A 22,519-nucleotide genomic window follows, 5' to 3' on the forward strand; every position below is an offset into this window, starting at 1 on the left:
GAACGTACGGGGGCCTGGGATCTGGCCAGATCACAGCTCCCAAAGACATTTATGGCACCCGGTCACAATGCGGTTAGCAAATGCTGTCTCAATGTATTGTGACCGAGCTGGACAGCTGCCATACATAATATAGGACATGTCCCATATTATGCTTTATTATGACGGCGCTTTGTGTGCGCTATATAAAATGAATTATAATTATTTGAGGGGAAAGGAGCGCTCACCCCTTCACTCTTTTGCACCCGGCTGTGTGCTGGGGAGGACATATAATTTGTTTTATTTATTGTTATTTATTTTCTTTAGAGTAACAAGCATTTTGCATTTTTTACATGTTTTACTTGATGTGATCAGGCCGAGCCCTCCTCATACTATCTGGATTCAGAATTGTTGATGTAAACCACATGGGTGAACGCAGCCTGAGTGTCTCTTTACTTTTCTTTTCCTTTTCTTATTTCTATTGTGGTAAATTCAATTTATCTTCATACAAAGTGATCATTTTGCAGCGTTTGTACTTTCCTGACCTTTAACTCCCAGATATTTCACCAAGTGGAGACTAATCATCCATAGCCCTTTCAGATGTCTCTGTTATTTGGGATGTACTGTTAATAGAAGGAGAAATACTTTGATCTATTTTGTAATGAAAGGGTTTTTTAAGGACTTGTCTTTATAGATAATCTATTGTCTATTCATAATGTAAAGACTTTTGTTTCTTATACTGCATCATCTCTCCTTTTTTCTTTTGCTTTAAGTAGAAACTGCATAAAAAAGTGCAGCATGTACTTAAAGGATATATTAAAGTATAACTGGGATTTCATTATGATATTCCATGGATATTTCAAAATAAGTATAATCCAAAGTATATATTACATTAATATCCACCAAACCTTCTGATTTAATACTGTATATGGGAGTTCAATTCTGCTTGAACATTTTACATTTACCAATCCGTAAAGGAAACCTACCATTTGATTTGATGCGTGAACCAAACATACCGTGAGAATGCTGTAGTTACACTTATGCAGAATCATATCTTGTTTAATCCCTGAGTTGAGTGGTTTTGCTGGGAAAAAAAAAAAACAATGATAAAATTCAGGACCTTGGGAAAGCTGGATCCACATTACACGTGGAGCTATCTGAACAGTCAAGACCAGGCTAATCAACCACAGCTGCATCACTCATATGCAGCAACTGATTGATTATTCTGCCTGGCAGGGAGAACAGTTATTACATCATCCTCTGGTTCAGTGCATAACTAATGTGGAAGGAAAAACGCTGAGCCCAGGCACAGAAGAAACAGAGCTTCATTATCATAATTTTATTATTGTTTTTTCAGCAAAACCACTCAGCACAGGGATTTAACAAGATATGATTCTGCACCAATGTAGCTACAGCATTCTCAAGGTATATTTTGGTTCGTAATGCATCAAATCAAATGGTAGGTTTCCTTTAAGCTGCTCTATTATAAATTTGTGCGCTCTCGACTGCTGTGGCCAGTCTGTCTTGTACTGTTTTAGCACATGAAGGGAGAAGGGAGGTTCTTTTCAATTGTTATATGACACAAACTAGGATCAAAAGAGATGACTGTCAGCAAAATGTCGCAGCTCAAACCCTAAATACCTTGTGCCTGATGTGGCACAAATGTAATATTTAGGCTACATGCACATAAAATAGTACTATCTGCTTTTTTAACTTATGACACCTGGACACAATGTGGGGGTTTTATCTAGAACAAGCCTTAATAAAGTAGCAATTCCTGTTGAATTTTCCCCAATGAACTTCAATGCACCCATCCCCTACTGCAGGATTCTTTAACGTACAACCATTTTTGAGGACATACTGCTTGGCAACAGATTACTCACTGATAACCTGTCCTATGTACTGCGAAAATGGATCATGTATCTGATGTTTGTGGCTCAAGAACAACACATGTAAGTGAGTGGGTAGCCTCTATGTAAAATGCAGATCCCATTTGATGTCAGGGGATAAACCAGGGACACTTACTCATAGTTCCAGGAACCATTGACAGTGGTAATCTTCTTAAATTTGTTATCCATGGCCTCCTTCATTCTAAATTCAAAATGTAAAATTTATGTTAATGAGTCAGAAGAGCTCTAGGGGCGTTCGCAGAGGCCCTCTATGATTCACAGGCTGTTACAATGAGCAGAACATGTCTTCTCTTCTCTGCCTTCTCTAGCAGCAGAAGGGAGGGAGACGTGCTCTGCTCATTGTAAGTGTCCCTGGTTTATCATGGTGGATTTTGCTGTAGATTTCCTATAACTTTGATGGTGTGTATTTTGACTGTGTAGAATTGGAGCTGAAGCAAAAGTAAAAGAGAGAGAGCTACAATATTATTGATCATGATGGATTTAGGTTGTAGATTTTCTTTTAAGGTGCATTACATGTGATTCTATCACTTGAGCATGAGGGGAACATTTGCTTCCTCCTGAGGTTAGCGCTTCCCATTTTCTGCATAAACCACTTGTTTGTGTGACTGCAGCATATGAGAACACTTTAGAGAAGTACATGGAAAGCAACTATGGTAAGCTGTTTTCTCATGTTTAGAGAACTTCTTGATTGATTGTTGTTGGTTAGCGTGGTCCTGAAGTATTGCAGCTGGAGAATCGCCAGGCTTCAGCCCTTGTACACTCACAGGCTCTCCGCTGGGCCTCGGAGACCCATAGCCTATGGATACCTTCAGCTAGAATGAAGGATTTACCTGGTTACAAATTAGTCAGGTACACAGGTGGAAAGTAAGTCATTACCACTGAACACTAAGGAAGATCTATCATGAAGGGAGATTTTCCTGGAGTGTTTTGTGTTTTTTTTTGGTTTTGGTATTTGGTATTTTTTTTTTTTTAATTGCCTTTCAGAAATCTAGGGAAAGTCCCTTTTCCAGGCTAACCATTCCCACTTTCCCAATTAGTATTTAGCATTATAATTTGTGAATCAAAATCAGAAAACGATACATAAAAAAAAGAGACTGCTTCAAGTGAAGGATTTTAGGACACTTGTGCAACACCTCTGCCGATGCATAGGCTAGGTGGTTGTTGCGAATAGCACCCTCTCCTTGTCAGGATCTATCTGGTGAGCCTGCACAACTCATCCAGAAGCTACTGCTAGGTAAACTTAGTAATTACAGCTAAAAGCCACTGCCTGGTAAGGTAAGAGTTAACACTGTGAAATGTTATTGTCCAATGATGTGCCTTGTAAAATTGTAAAGCAAGCTGGATGCTGATTTGAGGTTGCTACCACTTGACTGAGGGAGGGTCCTGCAGTTTGGTCAGCAAAGCAAGTAGAGTGAGAAGCAGGTCCAGTGTGCAGCATCTGGACTCTGCTCCAGCTTTACCAGCCCAGCCTGAAGTTACTACCAGGCTGCGAGTAACCCTTCCTGCAGACATGAAAACGCATGCATTTTAAACATGTCTGTCTAAAATGTATGCGTCAGAAGTACACATGTGAATACACCCTCGAGCGATCTGCACACAAATGTGTGCAATTGCAAGCCACAAACATGCTGGTGGTGTGTTGTTTGCTGTCCGTGTGTCATCAGTGTGTGAGGATTGCTCATGCGCCAATTATAATAAACAACATGGCAGAAATAGGACCTGCTTTATTATTTGTGGTTCTGGTAGTTGGAACATTCAGGATGCATTCACACGTGACGTTAACGCATGCATGGTGTTTTGAACCTTTTTTGAAACCACATCCGTTTTTGTTCAGTTTTCCCAATTATCTTAATTAAAAACTGACAAAAACGGAGGCGTTTTCAAAAAACGCAAGATTTTTAAAATGCATTTGTTTTTTAACAGACTGAAAACGAATGACTAAAAAACGGGTTCCAAATTGCATGTGTGCCACCACCCTAAGGGTGATGCCACTTATAGCGTTTTTTGTCTGTTTTTAAGCATGCCTTTTCAGTCCATTTGAAAACCGCATGGGTTTTAAAAATGCCTCAGTTTTTTTGACAGTTTACCATGCATTTGGCTGCTTACAACCTATTTATTAAGATAAATGGGAAAAACTGATGAGTGCCCGCCATACCGTAGCACAGAGGGCACACATTGGTGCCCCCTCTCCATAGAGTAATATGGCGCACGGCGCTGTATGCCGAGAAAAGACAGGACATGTCCTATCTTTTCATGGGGTATAGAAGTGTACAGTGCCGCACTTGTGCAGCATCGTACCACTCCCGTAGGGCTCTGTGCGTCCATTGTCTTCTATGGGGGGCGTATATAGGCGGTATATAGGTCCCCCATGTGGCATTGTGAATGCAGCCTTAGGGTGGTGGCACACGTGGCATTTTGAACCCGTTTTTAGGCCGGTTTTAATTAGTCTGTTAAACATATGCGTTTTTGAAAATGCATGCGGTTTTTGAAAACTCATCTGTTTTTGGCCGTTTTCCCAATTATCTTAAGATGATTGGAAAATGGACAAAAACTGTCAAAAAGGATTCGTTTTCAAAAACCGTATGTTTTTTTATCGGACTGCTTAAAAACGGGTTAAAAACGCCATGTGTGCCACTACCCTTAGAGTGTGTTCACACTGTGCATTTTGGTTGCATTTTATTGCGTCAATACTGCTTTTACTATGCGTTTTGTAAATGCATGTATTAACAATAACGTAATTAGGCAAATCGCCGCTACTCAGCTCTTGTAATGCGTTTCAAAATGCGATTAAAAAGCAACCAAAATGCACAGTGTGATCGCGCCCTAAAGGTGCCCTCCGGTATCCAGCGCTGCTTTCGCTCCGGTCTGGACGCCATGTAAACAAACATGGCCGCCGGAGCAGCGCTGCATTCAGCTTCCGGAAGCTGAATGGAGTGCTGCTCCAGCGGCCATGTTTGTTTACATGGCGCCCGGACCAGAGCGACAGCAGAGCTGGATACCGGAGGGCACCGGAAGGTAAGTACAGCTTTATTGTTTTAGGCAGCCCGCTCCCGGCCACATATATTTTTTTTTCAAAACTCGGACAACCCCTTTAATGAAATACATTGGGTCCTGGTTACTGATCACATGCGCTTCCATAGAAAAGCATACACGATTGGGTCGAGGTCCGTCCCCATACCCTAGTTGTAAGTGCACCCTAAACATTTTCTTGCTGCACTTCATGTACGATAAATGTCTCACAATACGTGCACACCACATCCGTATAATAAGAAGTAGGTGGTCCTACATAAGCAAAATCACACTGGGGCTTCATGGGACCCACCAGGACTTATGGTGCTCCACGCATTCATTCAGTATAAGACAAGGCTTCTTGTCAGTCTTTTTTTTAGGAATTCTTATTTTTTTTATTTTTTTTTTAAAGACAGTTGAACTTTTTTCATTTGGGAAATTGATCCTCAACATATACCTCCTATTGTTTGTGATGGTGTGAAAATCCTACCTAGCAAGGAGTCTAAATGCCCCAGGCTACTGCAGCTAAAGAGAGACTAGATTTAAGGTGACATTATTCAATACACCCTTCAATACACACCGTTTGGTTATAAAAATGCTTTTTATTTCAGTTTTTTTTAATTGTTTTGATGATATATTTTATATATTATAATTGTAAGTGTGCCATGCCCTGTGTACACTGCAATAAAATATCCAATGACCCTAAATACATAACCAAAATGCACCATTGACGTAACGTATAGCTACACAAAAACTTTTGGGAGGTGGAACCATCCTTTTCAGTGATCTATATTAGGGTAGATGTATAAGCAGTATTTCAATGTACTATGACATCTAATGGTGGATTCAGTTGGCAGCTATTTTTAATAATAAAAAAGGATGAAATGTAAATGTAATTGAAAACCAGCAAATAGATAAGGATTTGTTTTTATTGTGGAAAAAGCGTGCTTTGTTTTGAAGCTACACGTGGTATAGAAAGGGTTAACGGTGAAGTCAACAGGTATAGGCACATCCAGGTATGTGATCTGTTTGTTTTGCAAGGTGCTACAAATGCTCGCTCTGTGCAACCTGATACCACGTAGGCTGGGCCAGCTCGCCTAGCTATGTAAGAGAACTGGAAATTCAGGTCCTGCTCGGTAATAGCAGCCGGCCCTCCCAGGGCTGTGACTGGCGATCGCTGTCACTTGTGAACTGAAAATAGGAGTAAGGTTCAGAGATGGCTCCCAGTCCACAATCGCCTTCAATGTGAATTTTGCACAAGGTAAGAATCTGGCTTCTTCCCTCCATCGATCCAGGTTGGTTTTAATAATTGTAGGCCTGATGATAATCCGTGCTTTTATTTTTGTAGGTTTTTTTTTTTTAAGCGTAAATAAATTAACCATCTACCTCCATTATTGATAAAGCATCTGACTCGTCATCTAAAATTAGCTCATGACCTGGATATAAGATACCGGATTATAGAGATAGATATGGCAGATTATGTTGTTGCATTGTTATATGCTTAACATGACGGCGAACAAAAACCTGCCAAGCTATTATTACCGAGCAGTTTGTTAGTTTTTTTTCAGAACCAAGCATTCTGGACAGTTGTGTTCTGTTCTGAAATAGTGTAGCTTTATGGGGTTTCTTTTAGGCAGTGGAAGCAGCGAGGCACCAGTGATGTCGTCTAACTGATCCAGGTTTTCTGCTGAGCAAAATATAGAATTTACTGACGCAGAGGTGAGCAAAGCCTTAAAGGGGTTTTCGAACCCCAAACTATAAATGACAAATACATAATACAGATCGCTAATATAACGCCCGCCACCTCTACTGATCTGCTGTTTTGTGGCGTCTGATTTACTTTACTTCAGTGGAAACAGCTGATGAATGAGGTAGCCGGGTGCTGCACCCAGTGGTGTCCTTCCTACAATCCATATATTTTTGTATACATGGATCAGCACGGGTCATCATCTGGATGAGTCCATGTTGGTCTATATTGCATGTGTGAAGATTGGTGTATGTGTATATGGACAGTGTATTAGTGTAGTCTTTCAGCTTGTTACAGTGAAAATGTCTTTGGTGACTCGACTCCACTTTCCAGCTGATAAGAGCTGCTCCTGGTCAGCAGTTTCGTTTGTCTTTTGATGTCCTTCTATTGACTGATAACATCTTGTCCCTCTTGGCTTCCAGTCTCGCCTTCTTTTGGTAGTCGCCAACCCCCTCGTCTGGTTCCCAATGATCAGCTCAGTCTCCTCTGTTATTCAGAAAAACCTCTGTCTCTGTGCCAGAACTATATGCAAAGGATTGAGCAACTTCTCAGGCTGTTGACGTTTTATCGTGATGAATATTTCAACCAATAAGATGCTTAGTAATCATCTTCATTGGATTATGTAACGCCACTTTCCTTTATTTGCTTGTGTGTAAGTGCACCCACTTGTCTATGGAGTGGGTTTTAAGGTGAACGTTGAATTACTACATATTGAGAAAAGCATAAGACCACTTTATATGTATTTTAAGATCTACCTATGATGATGATTTTTAACATTGATGTTGGGAACACGTTTTATTTTCTTTCGTAACCCAGATAACAATTGTGGTTTTATGACGTTATGTGTATGCGCAAAAGTCCCCATATAACCTATAATCTGTATAGTGTATTTGAGCACTGCATCACATGCTGTCACTGTATTATACTGGCAATGACAAACCAGAGAAATAGGATGAAACAAAGCAACCTAGAGAAACTGCAAAAAATTAATCTTTTTACCCCTGTTGGAAACCTTGTGGGTGCGGTCACACGTGGTAGATGCGATGCATATAATCCATTTATAAAAGTCATTCATTATACGTGTCACTATGCATTTTGCTGTTTTGGCTCATTTTTCTTCATTGATAGAAGTGTAAGTAGCTGTGTTAACATTTTCACAGCTGCTTACACTTCTTCCACCAATGAATAAAAATGCTTTCAAACAAGCCAAATGGATGGTAACATGTAAAACGCGTGCAATGTGTTTAAAGGGAACCTGTCACTAGGAGACCCATTTTTGGCTCAGAGCATAGTACATGCACTGCCAAGCAATGTTTGTATTAAAAATAACTTTTACAGGAAAAAAAGATGTTATGATACATCTCACCTTATAATTCCATGTGAGCTGTGACTATGAACTTGGCCCCTGGGCATGACTACAGAAAAGCTGTTCTCCACAACCCCCTCCTTAGCAAAGCTTAAAAAAACAACCCACCTCCTGGCTGAGCTCCACCCCCTGTTTAATCCCCCCTGCAGATGTCTTCCATAGATGTTTCACTCGCTGTCTCCAAGTCTTGCTGACCACGTAAAGCATTCTCCGTAGCCTAGTTGCGTACCGGCCTCTGAGTCTAGCAACTAGAAATGCACAGTGGCGCATGGGCAGTTGAATGAAGTGCGCACATTCAGATTGATTCTGACCATGAGGGCATGAGAATGCCTGATGCTGTCAGCAAGACCTGGAGACGGCGGGTGGAACATCTATGGATGACATCCACAAGGGGGGAAAGAACCGGGCGGAGCATGCTTTTCGGGCAAACCCTCTCTCCCACTTTTGTTTTGGATGCGTTTAAAAAAACGCCACGTGGGAAGGCGCCCTCTGGGTGCAGTCATGTGTGGCGTTTAACTTGTGCGTTTCAAAATGTAGTGCAACAGCTAAAGAGAGATTTGCCTAATTAAATGGCTGCTAACATTTGCATCTACAAAACGCAACCGTTAACGCAATGTCAGTGCATGCGGTAACAGTTGCATTTTGTAAACGCAAATGTTAACAGCTTAGTCAAATCTCTCTTCAGCTCTTGCAATGTGTTTTGAAATGCATACGTTAAATGCCACATGTGACTGCACCCTATGTTCAAACACCGCTTTTGAAATAGTTTACATACAAGACGCGGGGTGCTTGTCCCAATTGGAGCTGAAATTCTTAGTTTGTGGGTCCCCACTTATAACATCTGTATATGTTGGATTTTAGCAGTTGTCTAGTTCATTTCCATCATTTTGATCTATCCCCCCCGGCCTAAGGGTGCAGTCACATGTCCTGCTTTGACTCCATTTAGATACAGAATCCAAGCACACAATACAAGACACCGGGTGCTGGTTACAGATCCTGGGAAACACATGGGCGACCCGGCTGGGGCACTCCCTCGTGCGCTTTGATTCCGTTTCTAAACCGAGTCAAAGCGGTATGCGTGACAGCATCTTTAGGCTCAGTTCATACCTGCATCTGGGGTTTTTCGATACACTCTACGGTTTACGAGAGCGTAACGAATACTAAGAACGAAAGGTGACTGTAAAGTATCCGTTCACTTTCCTTTCCCCATTGACTTTAATGTAGTACTATTTTTTTTCCATTACTTGACAATGGAAAAAATGGGACAACCCATAAATTCTAAAAAATGCGGCAACCCAATTTAACACTTACCTGATTTGCATATATATAGGTAAATGAGAGCTATTTTTTGATTTATAAAGCGCTGTTCTTGCATATGGCTGTGTGTGTGAATAGGGATGCTGTTTTAAATGCACAAATAAACTTCGGGAAAGAGCCTAAATAATAAAGCATCAGGCAGATGTTGTCATTGTTGCCACTAAGGTTGTAAGCAAGCGTTCACACAAAGATTGTCATGGGGGATGGGGAGTCAAATGAGCCTCGTACCTTATACCAACACGCCTCACCTGTTCCTCCACTTTGTGTCCCCATGCTTCTGGCCTGTTTTGTAAGCAGGTGAACCAGTCTAGAGTCAAAACCACCTGCAGCCGGTCACAATTCAGAAGATGTTATAGGGTGACACAAGCTATCAGCCCTTCAGCATTAGCCTTTTGAATTCTGGTTTGTCGCGGATTGACAAGAATAAAACTGGTACACTTAGAGGATGGATCCTCCTTTAAGGAATTCAGATCCAACTATTTAGGTTTTAATACTGTTTGTGCACCTGCATAGAATGTATTTCTTTGGCTGAGGTCGGGACCATAATGACCAAACCATAATGCTTTAGCAATAGTTTGCTCCCTGTGGGATTAAAGGGCATCGTCATCAGTTTGGAACATAATAAACTTGACCTAAATGCATTTGCGTTTCCACTGAAACATATGCGTTTTGTAATGAGAAACTCCTTTTGTAATGCTCCTCCCGCTTGTAAGCACACCCTGTTTATTAAGTAGCAACAGCACTGTAAAAAGTGAATTTTTAATCCATGTTTGAAGCTCCTGCAAGTGTTCTTGGCGGGTCTTTCAGCCTGAAGAACTTTCTGCTCTATGCAATGAACTTTTCCACAGCCCCTCCCCTCTACTCTGAGGGACTGCTCTATGTAACCAACCTAAATCCTGAAACAGCTTCTAACTGTCATAGAGGGGAGGGTCATAAAGACCCTCCCATAGAGCTGGATTATAACTTCACGTTTTAGTCAGTATCACACGCAAGGGTAATGTTGCAGAGCTTCCCAGGGCCTACACCTAACACTCTGCAGCTTTGTATTATCAAAACTGCTGATTAATTCCCTTTAAGGGGGAATTCTTGGTTTTAAATATAAAATCTAACGACCTGTGCAACAGCAGGAACCTTTCCACCATAATCAAGGTCATATGGATGGTGGGACTGGACTAGTGGGCACGTGTGACCACCAGGAAAGGACACGTTAGATGGCTGGGGTTAAAAAACAGCTGGGGGCACCATACCAAGTATATCACAACAATATCTAAACACAGGAACATTTCATTTCATGGATTTGTTTAAATAAAATGTATTTTTATGTGTGATCTAGATAAAAAGTTGACATTTGTTAAATAATTTGGTTTTACAATAACCCATTGGGAATCACTGGGCGGCAGGAAGATGTGCACATTGTCTGGAGCCTGTCAGATTTAGTAGTGACTTGAGCAATATAAACTAAAAACCATACATAAGGCATTCAGCCCTGCCTGTTATTTCCAGGTTCTTGTGAAGTATTAGGTAATAGTTTGCCACAAGATGCTGGAGAGAAGTAATTACATTACAGGCGACTGTTATGGGGATTAATAATGCGCTCGCTGTGAAGTTCACCCAGTTTGCCCTTATGTGGGGTGTGTCTGATATCAGACGGTTCTTGCACTTTTATTACCAGCTTGCAGATGTTTGATGTTAGAAATGTATTCTGAGAATTATTTATCTGGCCGTGGAATCTGTTGTTCTCTCAAGTGACAAGATATGTAATGTAAGGTCCTGTTCACATATCCATTAGGTCTTCAGTTATTAGCATCAGTTACTGTAAACCAAAAGCAAAAGTGGTGGAACACATAAAAGCGGTGCAAGTCTTTGCAGTGACTATACAGAGGTGAGTTACAATGGAAGACTCACCACATCTGGTTTAGGATCACAATAACTGATGCAAATAGCTGAAGACTTGAGGCTGTGTTCACACACTGCATTTGATTTTCATTTTGTAATCATGGGGCACGTATTATTACTGCCCCGATTTGTGGCAATGAGCTGCAAACAGGCGATTACATGGTCGTGTGCGAGGCCTAATGGATATGTGAACAGGGCCTTAGAATGATAATGGTCGTAATGTTCAGGTAACAAAGGCCATCTCTATTCACGCTTGACTGTTTGGCCGTATAGAATAAATCTTGGAGGGTATGGAGACCGTGTGAAGCTTGATGTGCCTGGCGGTACATCTCAAAATAAAGATGGCAGGCTCAGATACCCAATCCATTATCTCTTGTATGTGCCCATTTCAATATGGCATCAAAATGGTTGTAATGTGAATAGGGGTTACCTGTCTGTTCCCCTTTAGAGCCTGTCATGGGGATTGAAGGACTTGTGCATGTTGGATCTTTTATTTCTGCACTAGACAAATAGCTTGTTGCCAAACACTTGCATATTTCGCAGCGTCTTGGGGATTCTTCTGAAAACTAAGTGGGGAAAAAAGTGAAAAGAAGGCAGAAAAGAGAGCAAAGCGTGGCAGAAACGCCGTGTGTGAACGCGGTCTCAAGAGAAATACTGTACTTGATGTAGAGGGGCTGTCTCAAAAGCCTGAGCAGCTTTATACCTCTTCTACACATTCATTTTGCAGCATTGTATGATAAAAATGGTGAGATGAAATGCCATTTTTATAAAAAAGTTACTGATGATGTACAGGAGCGCTTATCAACTTATGCTGTGTCATAATCTTTAATTATTTAGTGGCTCTGCCAATGTCCCCTTGTAATATATAGGCAAAACTTTATTAAGATCAGAATTTTTTACATTGTCTTGAGACTGACTTTGCCAAGCGGAGCATGTTCTTGTGTAGATTTATCTGTATTTTATATATTTCATTGTACCATAAGAGTCCAGTGCTGAGACTACATTGAGGGAGACCTCTAACTAGAGCCCAATGCCCAGTATTTAGTTACAAACTACAAGCAGTCCCTGGGTTACATACAAGATAGGTTCTGTAGGTTTTCTTCTTAAGTTGAATTTGTATGTAAGTCGGAACTGTATACTTTATAATTGTAACCCCAGCCAAATTTTTTTTGGTCTATGTGACAATTGAATTTTAAAAATGTTGGATTGTCATTAGAACCAGGATTATCAATAAATCTTCATTGCAGACGCCTCTGATAACTGTTACAGTTGATCATTGTAGCCTAGGGCTAAAGTACAGTAACATACTAACATCCCGAGGTCGGTCTGTAACTAGGGGTCGTCTGTAAGTCGGGTGTTCTTAAGTAGGGGACCGCCTGTATACAGAATTGTTTCCCACAACACTTTCAGTCTATCTGCATAGCATTTGCTCTATAACATACAGGACTGCATTTTCAAGGTGATTGGTTGCATTTATGGTTTTTGGAGTCTTTATTTTGTGATCAGTGCTGGTCCGCGGATTTAGGATCTTTACTTGTTCTGCATGCTAACCTATGGAGGTTGGTGAAGGACATGGCAGCCCACTCATATTTATCAAGTGAGAAAACCCTCCAACCTGCTGTAAGAGATGTCAGTCCTCCTCCCTGTAACCACATGGTTAACATTGGGATGATTCACAGTCTTCCTTGTACTAGGAGGGTCCCTGATAGTACACCCACACATTCTCCTTTGAGCAGCCTGACCTCATTATAGACTCATGTAACTAGCCGAGCAACCAGCCACTTCCAGAGAACTAGTAATAACTGAAGGCGGCTCTTGTACATTGTGCAATACAGGAAAACGGCAGCCAGAGATTGGAGCTTCAGTCTTCATTATTACACTTACAGTACACATGCAACATAGGCCCATAGAAGTTCATGGGTGCCATATTATGGCTCCAGTCATCTGAATCCATAGGGATACCTCCATATAATACATGCAGAATTACTGCAGACTTCTCTGCATTCCGCTGAGAGACCACAGATTTTTAGAAAATTATTGACAGATCTTGTAGCTTTCGTGAAGATAATTTTCGTATTTTGTACTCGGACACTCCGAAATGAAGTACATATCAAAGATTATGTGCATTGCAGCAGATTCCTGCAGCAGGAAATCCATTACTATGCGCAGGTGACCTCGTACAGCCATGTGCATTTGTTACATTTATCTGAAATGGGGTGATAAAACCTAGTCTATTCGTACATAGAGTCGGTGTTGGTGGATCTCTAACATGTAAAAATCAATTAAACCTCATTTGTTCACATAGACTTTTTGAGATCCGGTTATAATCTCCCTGGAAACAGGACCGACAATTACATTGAAGGAGAGCGTTCTGAAACAGAAAGAGCTTGACTTCAGCGCTGAACTTTCTACCTCTTTGACTTTATACAACCATTTTAATGAGGTTGATTTACTGAGTGATGCTACTCAAGCTAAACACATTTACTCTATGTAGTTCATGCATTAGATTTAAAGGAAAGCTACCATTTGATTTTGTGCATTATGAAGCAAACATACCTTGAGACTACTGCAGTTAAACTGATGCAGAATCATATCTTGTTTAATCCTTGTGCTGAATGGTTTTGCTGATAAAACAATTATAAAATTATGATAATGATCTGTTGCTGGGCTCATTGCTTTTTCTAGCACATTAGTTGTGCAAAGCTCACAGGATGATGTAATCCCTGGGTTGTGCCTGAAGGAAGAATAATCAATTTCTGCACCACCCCCCCCAGCTTCTTTGTATGAGTTATCCATCTCAGATTGATTAGTCCTGTCTGGTCTGAGCTCCGTGTGTAATACAAGTTGTAATACAAGCTTCATGTCACTTGTGCAATTATGCAATAAAGCTTTCCCAAGGTCCTGAACGTTATAATTAATTTTTTTAGCAAAACCCCTCAACTCGGGGATTAAGCAAGATATGATCCTGCATTAGTTTAGTTACAGAATTCTCAAGATATGTTTGGTTCATAATGAATAAAATCAAATGGTAGGTTTCCTTTAAGGGATTGTCCAGATTTTGTAAAAAAATATAAAAATAAAAGGGCCATGAATATTCTTAATAGCCCCATTATTTAGCACTGTAATCCCCGGGCCCATTCTTCCCCAGTATGTTTAATATGTCCACTGTCACTGTAAGTGATGGCAATATCTCGGCACATTACTGCTTGCGGACACTGATTGTAAACAACCGTCTACTAATGGCAAATCATCTGGGGATTGAAGAGGTGTTTTTTTTCCTTCTTCTCATTGTTATTGTTGTTGTATAATATTTTCACTCATTTTTTGGGGGGTAGATGGCCAGTTTCACTGTTGGACAGTGCTATATAAACATGTATGGGTGTGTCAGATGTTTGAGGGGGTAAATCAATGGGAATGTCAAATTTTGACATTCCTATCCATTTTAGTGTGATGAGAGATTATCTGCTGCCAAAAAAAGACTTTATCTCCACATCCATGCTCGTTTCTTGGCTGGACCAGACACATTGGTGTGTCATAGATATTACTGGGAAAAGGGGTTGTGGAAATGCAGGGCTCAAGTTGTGATGCAGTGAGCCAAAAATGCACCAAATTTGTGCACAATTACTGTGTAAAACTGTGCAGCCAAACATTCTACCTGCTATTACTTGGCTCAGTCTTCAACTATGGCAGAGAGCGAGTTTGTTCCAACAAACCCACTCCATATGCCTGTGGGATTCACTCAACCGAAACCGAGAATCACAGAGTTCTGTTCAGTCCAGTAAATCCAACCCGTGCAAGGATCAAGCTTTTCGTAACACATTCGCTCATGGGTAAATGGCTTAAGACTGTTTTGTCTAACGTTAAGATCATTATAGGTTGTCTCCTGATTGTTTTACGAATGAACACTGAGAGTATGGAACCGCAGATTTTGTAGGACCTGCTGGTATTTATTCATACTTAATGTAAAATCTGATATCTATAGTCCTGTAAAAGGTAGACCTACTTATTTAAAGGCAACCTGTCAGCTGAAATTGACCTAATAAACAGCTACCAGTATGTTTATTAAGCAGCTCAAGATATTACAGAGCATGTTTCTTTCATGGCCTAGTGTGGTGGAATCGCGCAGGAAAAAACTACTTTGAAGTGAGATGTATATTGGGTGTGTAAAGTCACAGAGGGTGAGAGTTTAGTACTGAAGTCAAGCTCTCCCAACTCAGAAAGCCCCCTCTGCTGTGAATGATATCATACACAAGGCTTCAGGAGAGCCTGTCGGTGATGATCCTAGGCAAATAGGCATCAAATATAACAAAGGAGGTGTTCAGGGTTTAGGAGAGCTTGACTTCAGTACTAAACTCTGTCTCCATGACTTTATACAGCCAGTTTACATCTCAAATCGAAGCTGTTTTTTTTGGATATGCCACTATACTGGGTCATGAAAGAAACATGATCTGGAAGGTGTTGAGAAGACCACATTATGGTACCAGTTCATTAGGTCAATTTTTGCTGGCAGGTTCCCTTCAGTGGATATCATTGAAGCCATTGCCTAGATCAGTGATGGCGAAACTTTTAGAGACCGAGTGCCCAAACTACAACCAGGTCCCACTTATTTACCCTGATGTGCCAACGTGCCATTTTAAGCAGTAACTTATTGCTACCTGTTCTTCTGCTTCTTTAATTGTATCGGCCCCCTGAGGCCACCAATACAGTTGAAAGAAGGAAGGCAAATTCAGCCATCATTGTAGCTTCTCTCCAGGGTCTCTCTGTTTTTAGGAAGAATGGTGGGTCCAGCAGGAGGACCTACAAAGATATTGCACTTCTTTCAACACCTTCTCACTTTTCCTGCAGTTCCAAACAGTCAATGAAGTGTCGCTGTAAAATAGTCATAAGTTGCCTAGGACTGCAGGAAGATTTTATGGATTTGGTCCTGTTTGTTGAACTCTGTCCTGGGATGATGGCCCGAGTGCCCACAGAAAGGGCTCTGAGTGCCACCTCTGGCACCAGTGCCATAAGTTCGCCATCACTGGCCTAGATGTTGATATTCTTACAGTGGGCGATCTATTTCGTTCACCTTATTATGGTGTTGTGTATTAGATTATGGGTGAGCCCCACTTGTAGTAGGGTTTGCTCTGGGACCAGTATATCTGTGTTATCTGGACAGCAGATTTGACTGTTACACACATATGTGTGTAATATATATATAATATTTATTCTGTACCCATACTTGGGCATTTCTAAAATGTTAAAGGAGCAGAAACTGCTGCTAGAAATGGAAGGGCTGTGAAGCTGTGAAGTACCATATTCTTGTGTGAAAACGTCTACGGAAAGTTTTTTTTTTTCTTATCTGAATGTGTTGTGCAGATGAGACAAATCCACATTTGTTTGTTTCTGAAGTTTGGCAACAATTTGTTTATATTCATATTTCTTTTTATTTCTATGGTGCACCTGAGAGTTATGAAGGGTTAACAGGTTGCCCTATAGGCCCGCTGTGCCGGCAGTGAGCCTCGGCTCCAGTACACCCCTCTTCTCGAGCAGTGTCTGGGGTGGAGTGGTTGTGGTGTGCAGATCTTTGCATGTTCTCGTGACGTGGTCATCACTGTTTCCTTCCTGTAGTTCACAAGCTTGTTCTTCTGATAAGCAGAGCTGTAATGTAGACCAGAACTGCACAATGTCACAGGAGAAATGTCGGGAATGTGTCTATTTTCTGCTGGTTGTTGATGTTCTTTTTTGTTATTCTTTTATCTGATTTTTGGTACTGCTTCTGTGCAGTGTAATATTACATTGTACTGATTGTGTATCCATCATTTCCTTGCACTGGAGGTAACATAAGTCCATCTGTTCAAGCTATAGAGGGTCACAGCGGGGAGAATACAATAGGATACAATAGGATGTTATTTGCTCAGGTCCCTTTTGTTTGACCAATAGGTGCATGGTAAATACACAAGCACAAACTATGATTGTTATTATTATGAATTTTATGTAATATAATATTGAAAGGCACTTTCTGGCTAAGAAATATTGTTTTCTTATATTATTTTTATTTTATTTTGCAGGTGCTGACATACTAATGAGAAAATCTGCTTAAAGTCCATTGTTTGTCTAAAAAAAGAAGCCATCACCTGAAATCTGATTTTTGGATGAATTAGTGTGAATGACTGAACCTGAAGAAGCACTTTAGGGCCTGGATTTGCCTACCAACACCAGGTTCTGTACTTCTCATGAAGAGTTGGAGGAGGGGGGTGCACTAGGATGGCTACCGTCGTGCAACCAAATGAGCTGGTGTTCGAGTTTGCAAGCAATGTCATGGCGGATGATCACCAGGTAGGTGGCTACAGTGTAAAGTTTCATATACCATTCTTGAAGTACAAAAGGGCCTATGTTCTAGGTCATATGTCACTGCTATATCACTAGTTCACAAAACATGATGTACAAATAAGTTGTGTTGTAGGCTTTATGATACATTTATGGAACAGGATTTGTACATGATTACAAAATTTACATGTAAAAATTTCACTAACACTGAGTTGTCTATATGCATCTGGTTTATGATTGTTCTAATGATTTGCAGCTACTATTGCTTAAAGTGCTATGGTACAACTTAAAAGGGTATAATGGGGTTAAAGAGGACTGGAGAGGTGGGTGGGGGCCCTTGGTGATGGGGGAACTGTGTAGAGTAGGGTCAGTGCTATTGAGGAAACCTGTGGAAGTACCACAGTGTGCAGTCATGTCAGCAGAAAATGTCCTAAATATATAATTGAGCAGACTGACCATAATCTCCCCCCATATGCAAACAGCTCAGATCAGCCAAGCATACATTTATGGCATTGGGATGGGGAGATAAGCAGCTGCCAAGTACTTGTGGCTGTATGTAACCCTCAGGTGAACCAGGTATCCTTGTTTTCCCCGCAGCAGATATTCTGGACTGTTGGGCTGCACCCATACCCATTATCTAATATGTTATGGTTTCAGGTCATATGAGATTCGCTCAAATACTTTACATGAGAAAGCAGATGATGTTTTCTATGTCCTTAACACATCTCTGTACCTCTTCACATAATGTGATGCCAAGGGCTTGTTAAAAGCCGGCCATACTACAGACAACTATTGATAATGGGCTGACCAGACAAGGGAATAGTTAAGAATTATATTCTGTTCATCCCTAATATCCTTTTGTGTAGGTCACTTTCCCTAAGCATGGGAGTTCATGTTGGATCATGCCACATTACACAGAGGACTACTGCCAATTTTAAGGAAACTAAAAATTTAAGAACAATGTGCGTGGCTAGCCTAAGTTTGTGGTGATACATGGAGCCCATTTTGGTCCTTATTACTGACATGAAGCTACCTTATATGTATATACTGTACTGTGCTGTAGTGTCACTCATCGGCTGTCAGTCCTATGGCATCCCCACTACTGTTGTCACCTCTTTTCTTAGACTATTTATTGTGAAGTGGGTTTGTTGGCTCAAAAACTGGGTCCCGTGATTTACTATGTTTGCCCAGCATTACTAGAGGATCTGAGGTTACACAAGTGTCATGTGATGTGTGAGTCAGAGTCCTCATTGTACCCTGTTACTTTTGATAGACATCTTCAACAGGGTTGTCCTTAATTAACCATAATGTCTATTTTCTTTCATCCTTGAAAAAAAGAATTATACTTTTGCAGACTATTATTAGTCTATATTTTATATAATTTAATTTCAATTAAAAAAAAATGTTATATCATTATCTTGGCTAGCCGGTTATCTGTAGCTAGAAATTGACTATTGACCGTGTAGCTCCATCTGTACACAGATGAACAAGGGAGATACTTTGTTTTTATGGTAAGCAGATAGTCGTGACTGATCCTCCCCATGACCAAGGGCTATATGTAATCTGTACCTATAGACACACCCAAGCCCCTGTTCCATCCCCCCACCATTATTACTGAGCCTTTGTTGTCCTACCGCTCTCAGGTGAATAGCTTACCTCATCCATCCCTGTAATGATTCACTGGTCTTACTGGTCTGTATAAAGGATTGTCTATCTAAAAAGTATGCACTGCATAACCACGGTAACGTCTCTGTACGGAAATAAGACACAAAATTCTGAGGTGTATTATTAAAACCAAGTCCGTAGGTTTCCATGGATCAGTTTTGGTGGAGACCCTCATAATAATAGGAAAATGAAGCAACCAATGAATAAGGCATGGTCCTACCTGGATGGGGCCAATATTCATAAAACTACAAATTATTATTCTCTCTCCCTTCAAAAGGGAATCCTGTGTCTCTACTAGGCAAGAGAGGGGGTCAGAAGGACGTTGAAGACCAAAGGACCACTTGTCATTCCTTTGAAAGGTTGGGCCATAACCAGAAGACCACTTGCAATTCCTGGCTAAGCGGGAGGCTAAGGTTGTGCTGAAATTTCTGCTTATTGTAGGTAGAGATCGTAGTCTACACCAGGGGTATCTAACCGCCGGGTGGTGAAGACCTCTGGTATATAAAACCTTACCTTCTTCGCTTCTCTTCACCCGCGGCTCAAGCTTCTTCGATGCTCAGATTCCCAGCAGTGCATGCAGGCACGTCTATGCTCTCTGCTGTGTGTCGCTGCTCTGATGTGTCCCTGTCGCCGGCTGATGACATAATAGCAGATGCGCACGTCAGAGAGCATAGACGTGCCTGCACGCACAGCCAGGAAGCTGGAGCTGCGAGTTTAAGAGGAGCGTAGAAGGTAAGTGTTTTCTTTATTCTTATGGGGCCCTCTGCTGTGGACATTTCATATGGGAGGAGCACTGCTGAGAACATTTTATGGGTGACAGCTCACTGGGACATTTCATTGGGGTGGGTGGGGAGAGCACTGCTGTGGCATTGTATTGGGGAGCTCTGCTGCGCACATTTTATTAATGATGGAGGCCACTCCTCGGACATGTTATTAGTGAAGGGTGGCGGCTGCTGGACATGTTATTAGGGAAGGGAGGCCGCTGCCAGACTTGTTGTTAGTGAAGGGAGGCCGCTGCCAGACTTGTAGCTAGTGAAGGGAGGCCGCTGCCAGACTTGTTGTTAGTGAAGGAAGGCCGCTGCCAGACTTGTTGTTAGTGAAGGGAGGCCACTGCCAGACTTGTAGCTAGTGAAGGGAGGCTGCTGCTGGACGAGATGTGTTTTTTTTTTGTTTTTTTTTTATTTTATATAATTTGCTTTTATTGGTAGCCAGAATACGAGAAGAAAACTGGAACACAGTCTTTGTCACATTAATAATATCAATGAAAGGGTAGAAAAAAGTCCAACAGTAGGTCATACATGGATCATGAATGATGGTATACATTATATATAATCACTTTAGCTGTTACTCACGTGTTCACATTCCAGTCTCTACTGTACTCCAGCCATTTTTGTAGTATTAATGAACATAACCATGGGGGAGTCCTTGGACAAAGGGCTCCCCAGGACAATACTAACTATAAAGACATAAGAACAAAATAAGTATGGTGGAGTAGTGGGGCTGTGGGAGGAAGGGGCAAAGGATAGAATGAGAGGGAAAACCTAGAAGAGGGGGCGTCCAGGACGGGGGAGAAGAAAGCAAGCCAGGAGAGGCTGGAGGAGAGACCTCATTCAGTAGTTGGAAGAGGATCCACGGCCGGGAGCCAGGTTTTATTACACTTGGCATATGTGTCATGTAGAGAGGAAGTGAGGTCTTCAATGTGCATGATGTCGTTGACTTTATTGATCCACATGGCTATCGTTGGGGGGGGGGGGGTCCTGCTACCAAAGTATTGGGATGTAGGATCAGGCTGCCATTATTAGGAATCGTAGCAGAGATTGTTTGTATGTTCGTGGTGAGACCTCACAGTGGTGGAGGATGAGGAGAGGAGGTTCCAGCCTTACAGAATCTCCACAGACTAAGGATATAAGACGCTGCAAGTTCTGACGAAATGGGGTGAGAACCCAGCATGACCAAGACACATGAAAGAAGGATCCTTCCTCCTCTCCACATCTCCAGCACTTAGGGGGTACTTGCAGAAAGATGGTATGCAACTGGGAAGGAAACCTTTTCCACCTGGCCATGAATTTGTAGCCCTTTTCCACCAGCCCATGAATTTGTATCTTGAGCTTACCGAGGTGCTGTGACATAGTTTGAAAATTCGAGACTTCTGTTCAGGTGTGAGGGAAACATTCAAATCAGTGTCCCATTGCGTCAAGTAGAGTGGGTCAGGGTCATCAGGAATGGATAGGAGACCCGAATATGAGAAGGAGAGTGCATGTCGTACAGTCCCCGTGTTGGAGCAAAGACTTTCAAATAAGATCTGGAAAATTGAGAGCAAGGAGGAAGGGAGGTCAAATAATGACGTAGCTGTTGAGCTTTCCACACTCCTAGTGGGCATGGGTCCGTAAGTTCCATGAATTGTTGAGTCGTCAACCATGCCTAGTCCCTACTAAAGTGTTCTGCTCTAAATTTACCTGCTCATCTCCATTGTTTAAATACAATGCCCACACATCCTGGATAAAAGTCAGGATGCCCCAATATTGGTGTAAGTGGAGAGTGTTTGGGCAGTATTTTTTCCCTGACTGTCTCCAATTGGCTTTGGAGAATAGTTGGGCCAATCGTGGGATGAGTTTTTAGAGCTGTAGTCCTTTCGGCAATCAGCCATGGTAGCACTTGTAGTGGAGTTGTAGTGAAGAACTGCTCCAGGCATATCAAAGGTTTTAGGCTGGAATTACAGCACCAATTCAGGTCTCTGGCTAGGTGGGCGGCCGTGTGATAGCCTTTGAGATCGTGGCAATTCAATACCCCCCGAAAACTTTGAGCAGTATAAGGCGGTACGCTTGATTCTGGCATGTTTACCAGCCCAAATGAATTTGTGCTGTATGGCGTTCAGGGAGAGGAATTATGCTTTTGGTAATTTGGGATTGCCTGGAAAAGATAGAGAAAACGTGGGAGTGTATTCATTTTGAAACCATGAAAACCATGAAAAAATGTATTTTGCCCACCTGGAGAATTCCTCCTGTTCTCTTTTAATTAGTGGTAGGAAATTGATTGTGTAAAGATGTGGGTCCCTAAATAGGTGATACTCTAGGACGCCTACTTAAAATTGAATGACCCCCTCAGTGTTTCCTTGAGATGCTGCGGTAGGGAGACATTCAGGGCTTCACATTTAGACCAGTTAATATGACAATCGGGCAAATGTGTGTATTTCTTTCATTAAGTTGGGAAGGGAAATCAGAAGATTTGTCAGAAAAAAGAGAAGATCATCGGCGTAGGCCACTATTTTGTATGTAGCCCCCTTTACCCCTATCCCTAAAATGTCCTGATTAGATCGTACATGAC

The 22,519-nt window shown here is 41.5% G+C and overlaps 1 protein-coding gene across 5 annotated transcripts in view; it reads left to right on the forward strand.

Moving 5' to 3' along the window:
- The window catches only part of ELF1 (E74 like ETS transcription factor 1), a 72,327-nt gene that overhangs the window by 35,648 nt on the left and 14,160 nt on the right, over positions 1–22,519 (forward strand). For 3 of the 5 annotated variants that reach the window (XM_072135286.1, XM_072135290.1, XM_072135287.1), the window contains one exon: positions 17,272–17,539. In XM_072135286.1, coding sequence (XP_071991387.1) covers positions 17,468–17,539 — 72 coding nt within the window. In that variant the 5' untranslated portion in view covers positions 17,272–17,467. The other 2 variants (XM_072135289.1, XM_072135291.1) reach the window with 2 other exon arrangements.

Source organism: Engystomops pustulosus, chromosome 2 (assembly GCF_040894005.1).
Source record: "Engystomops pustulosus chromosome 2, aEngPut4.maternal, whole genome shotgun sequence".
Taxonomy (NCBI): Eukaryota; Metazoa; Chordata; class Amphibia; order Anura; family Leptodactylidae; genus Engystomops; species Engystomops pustulosus.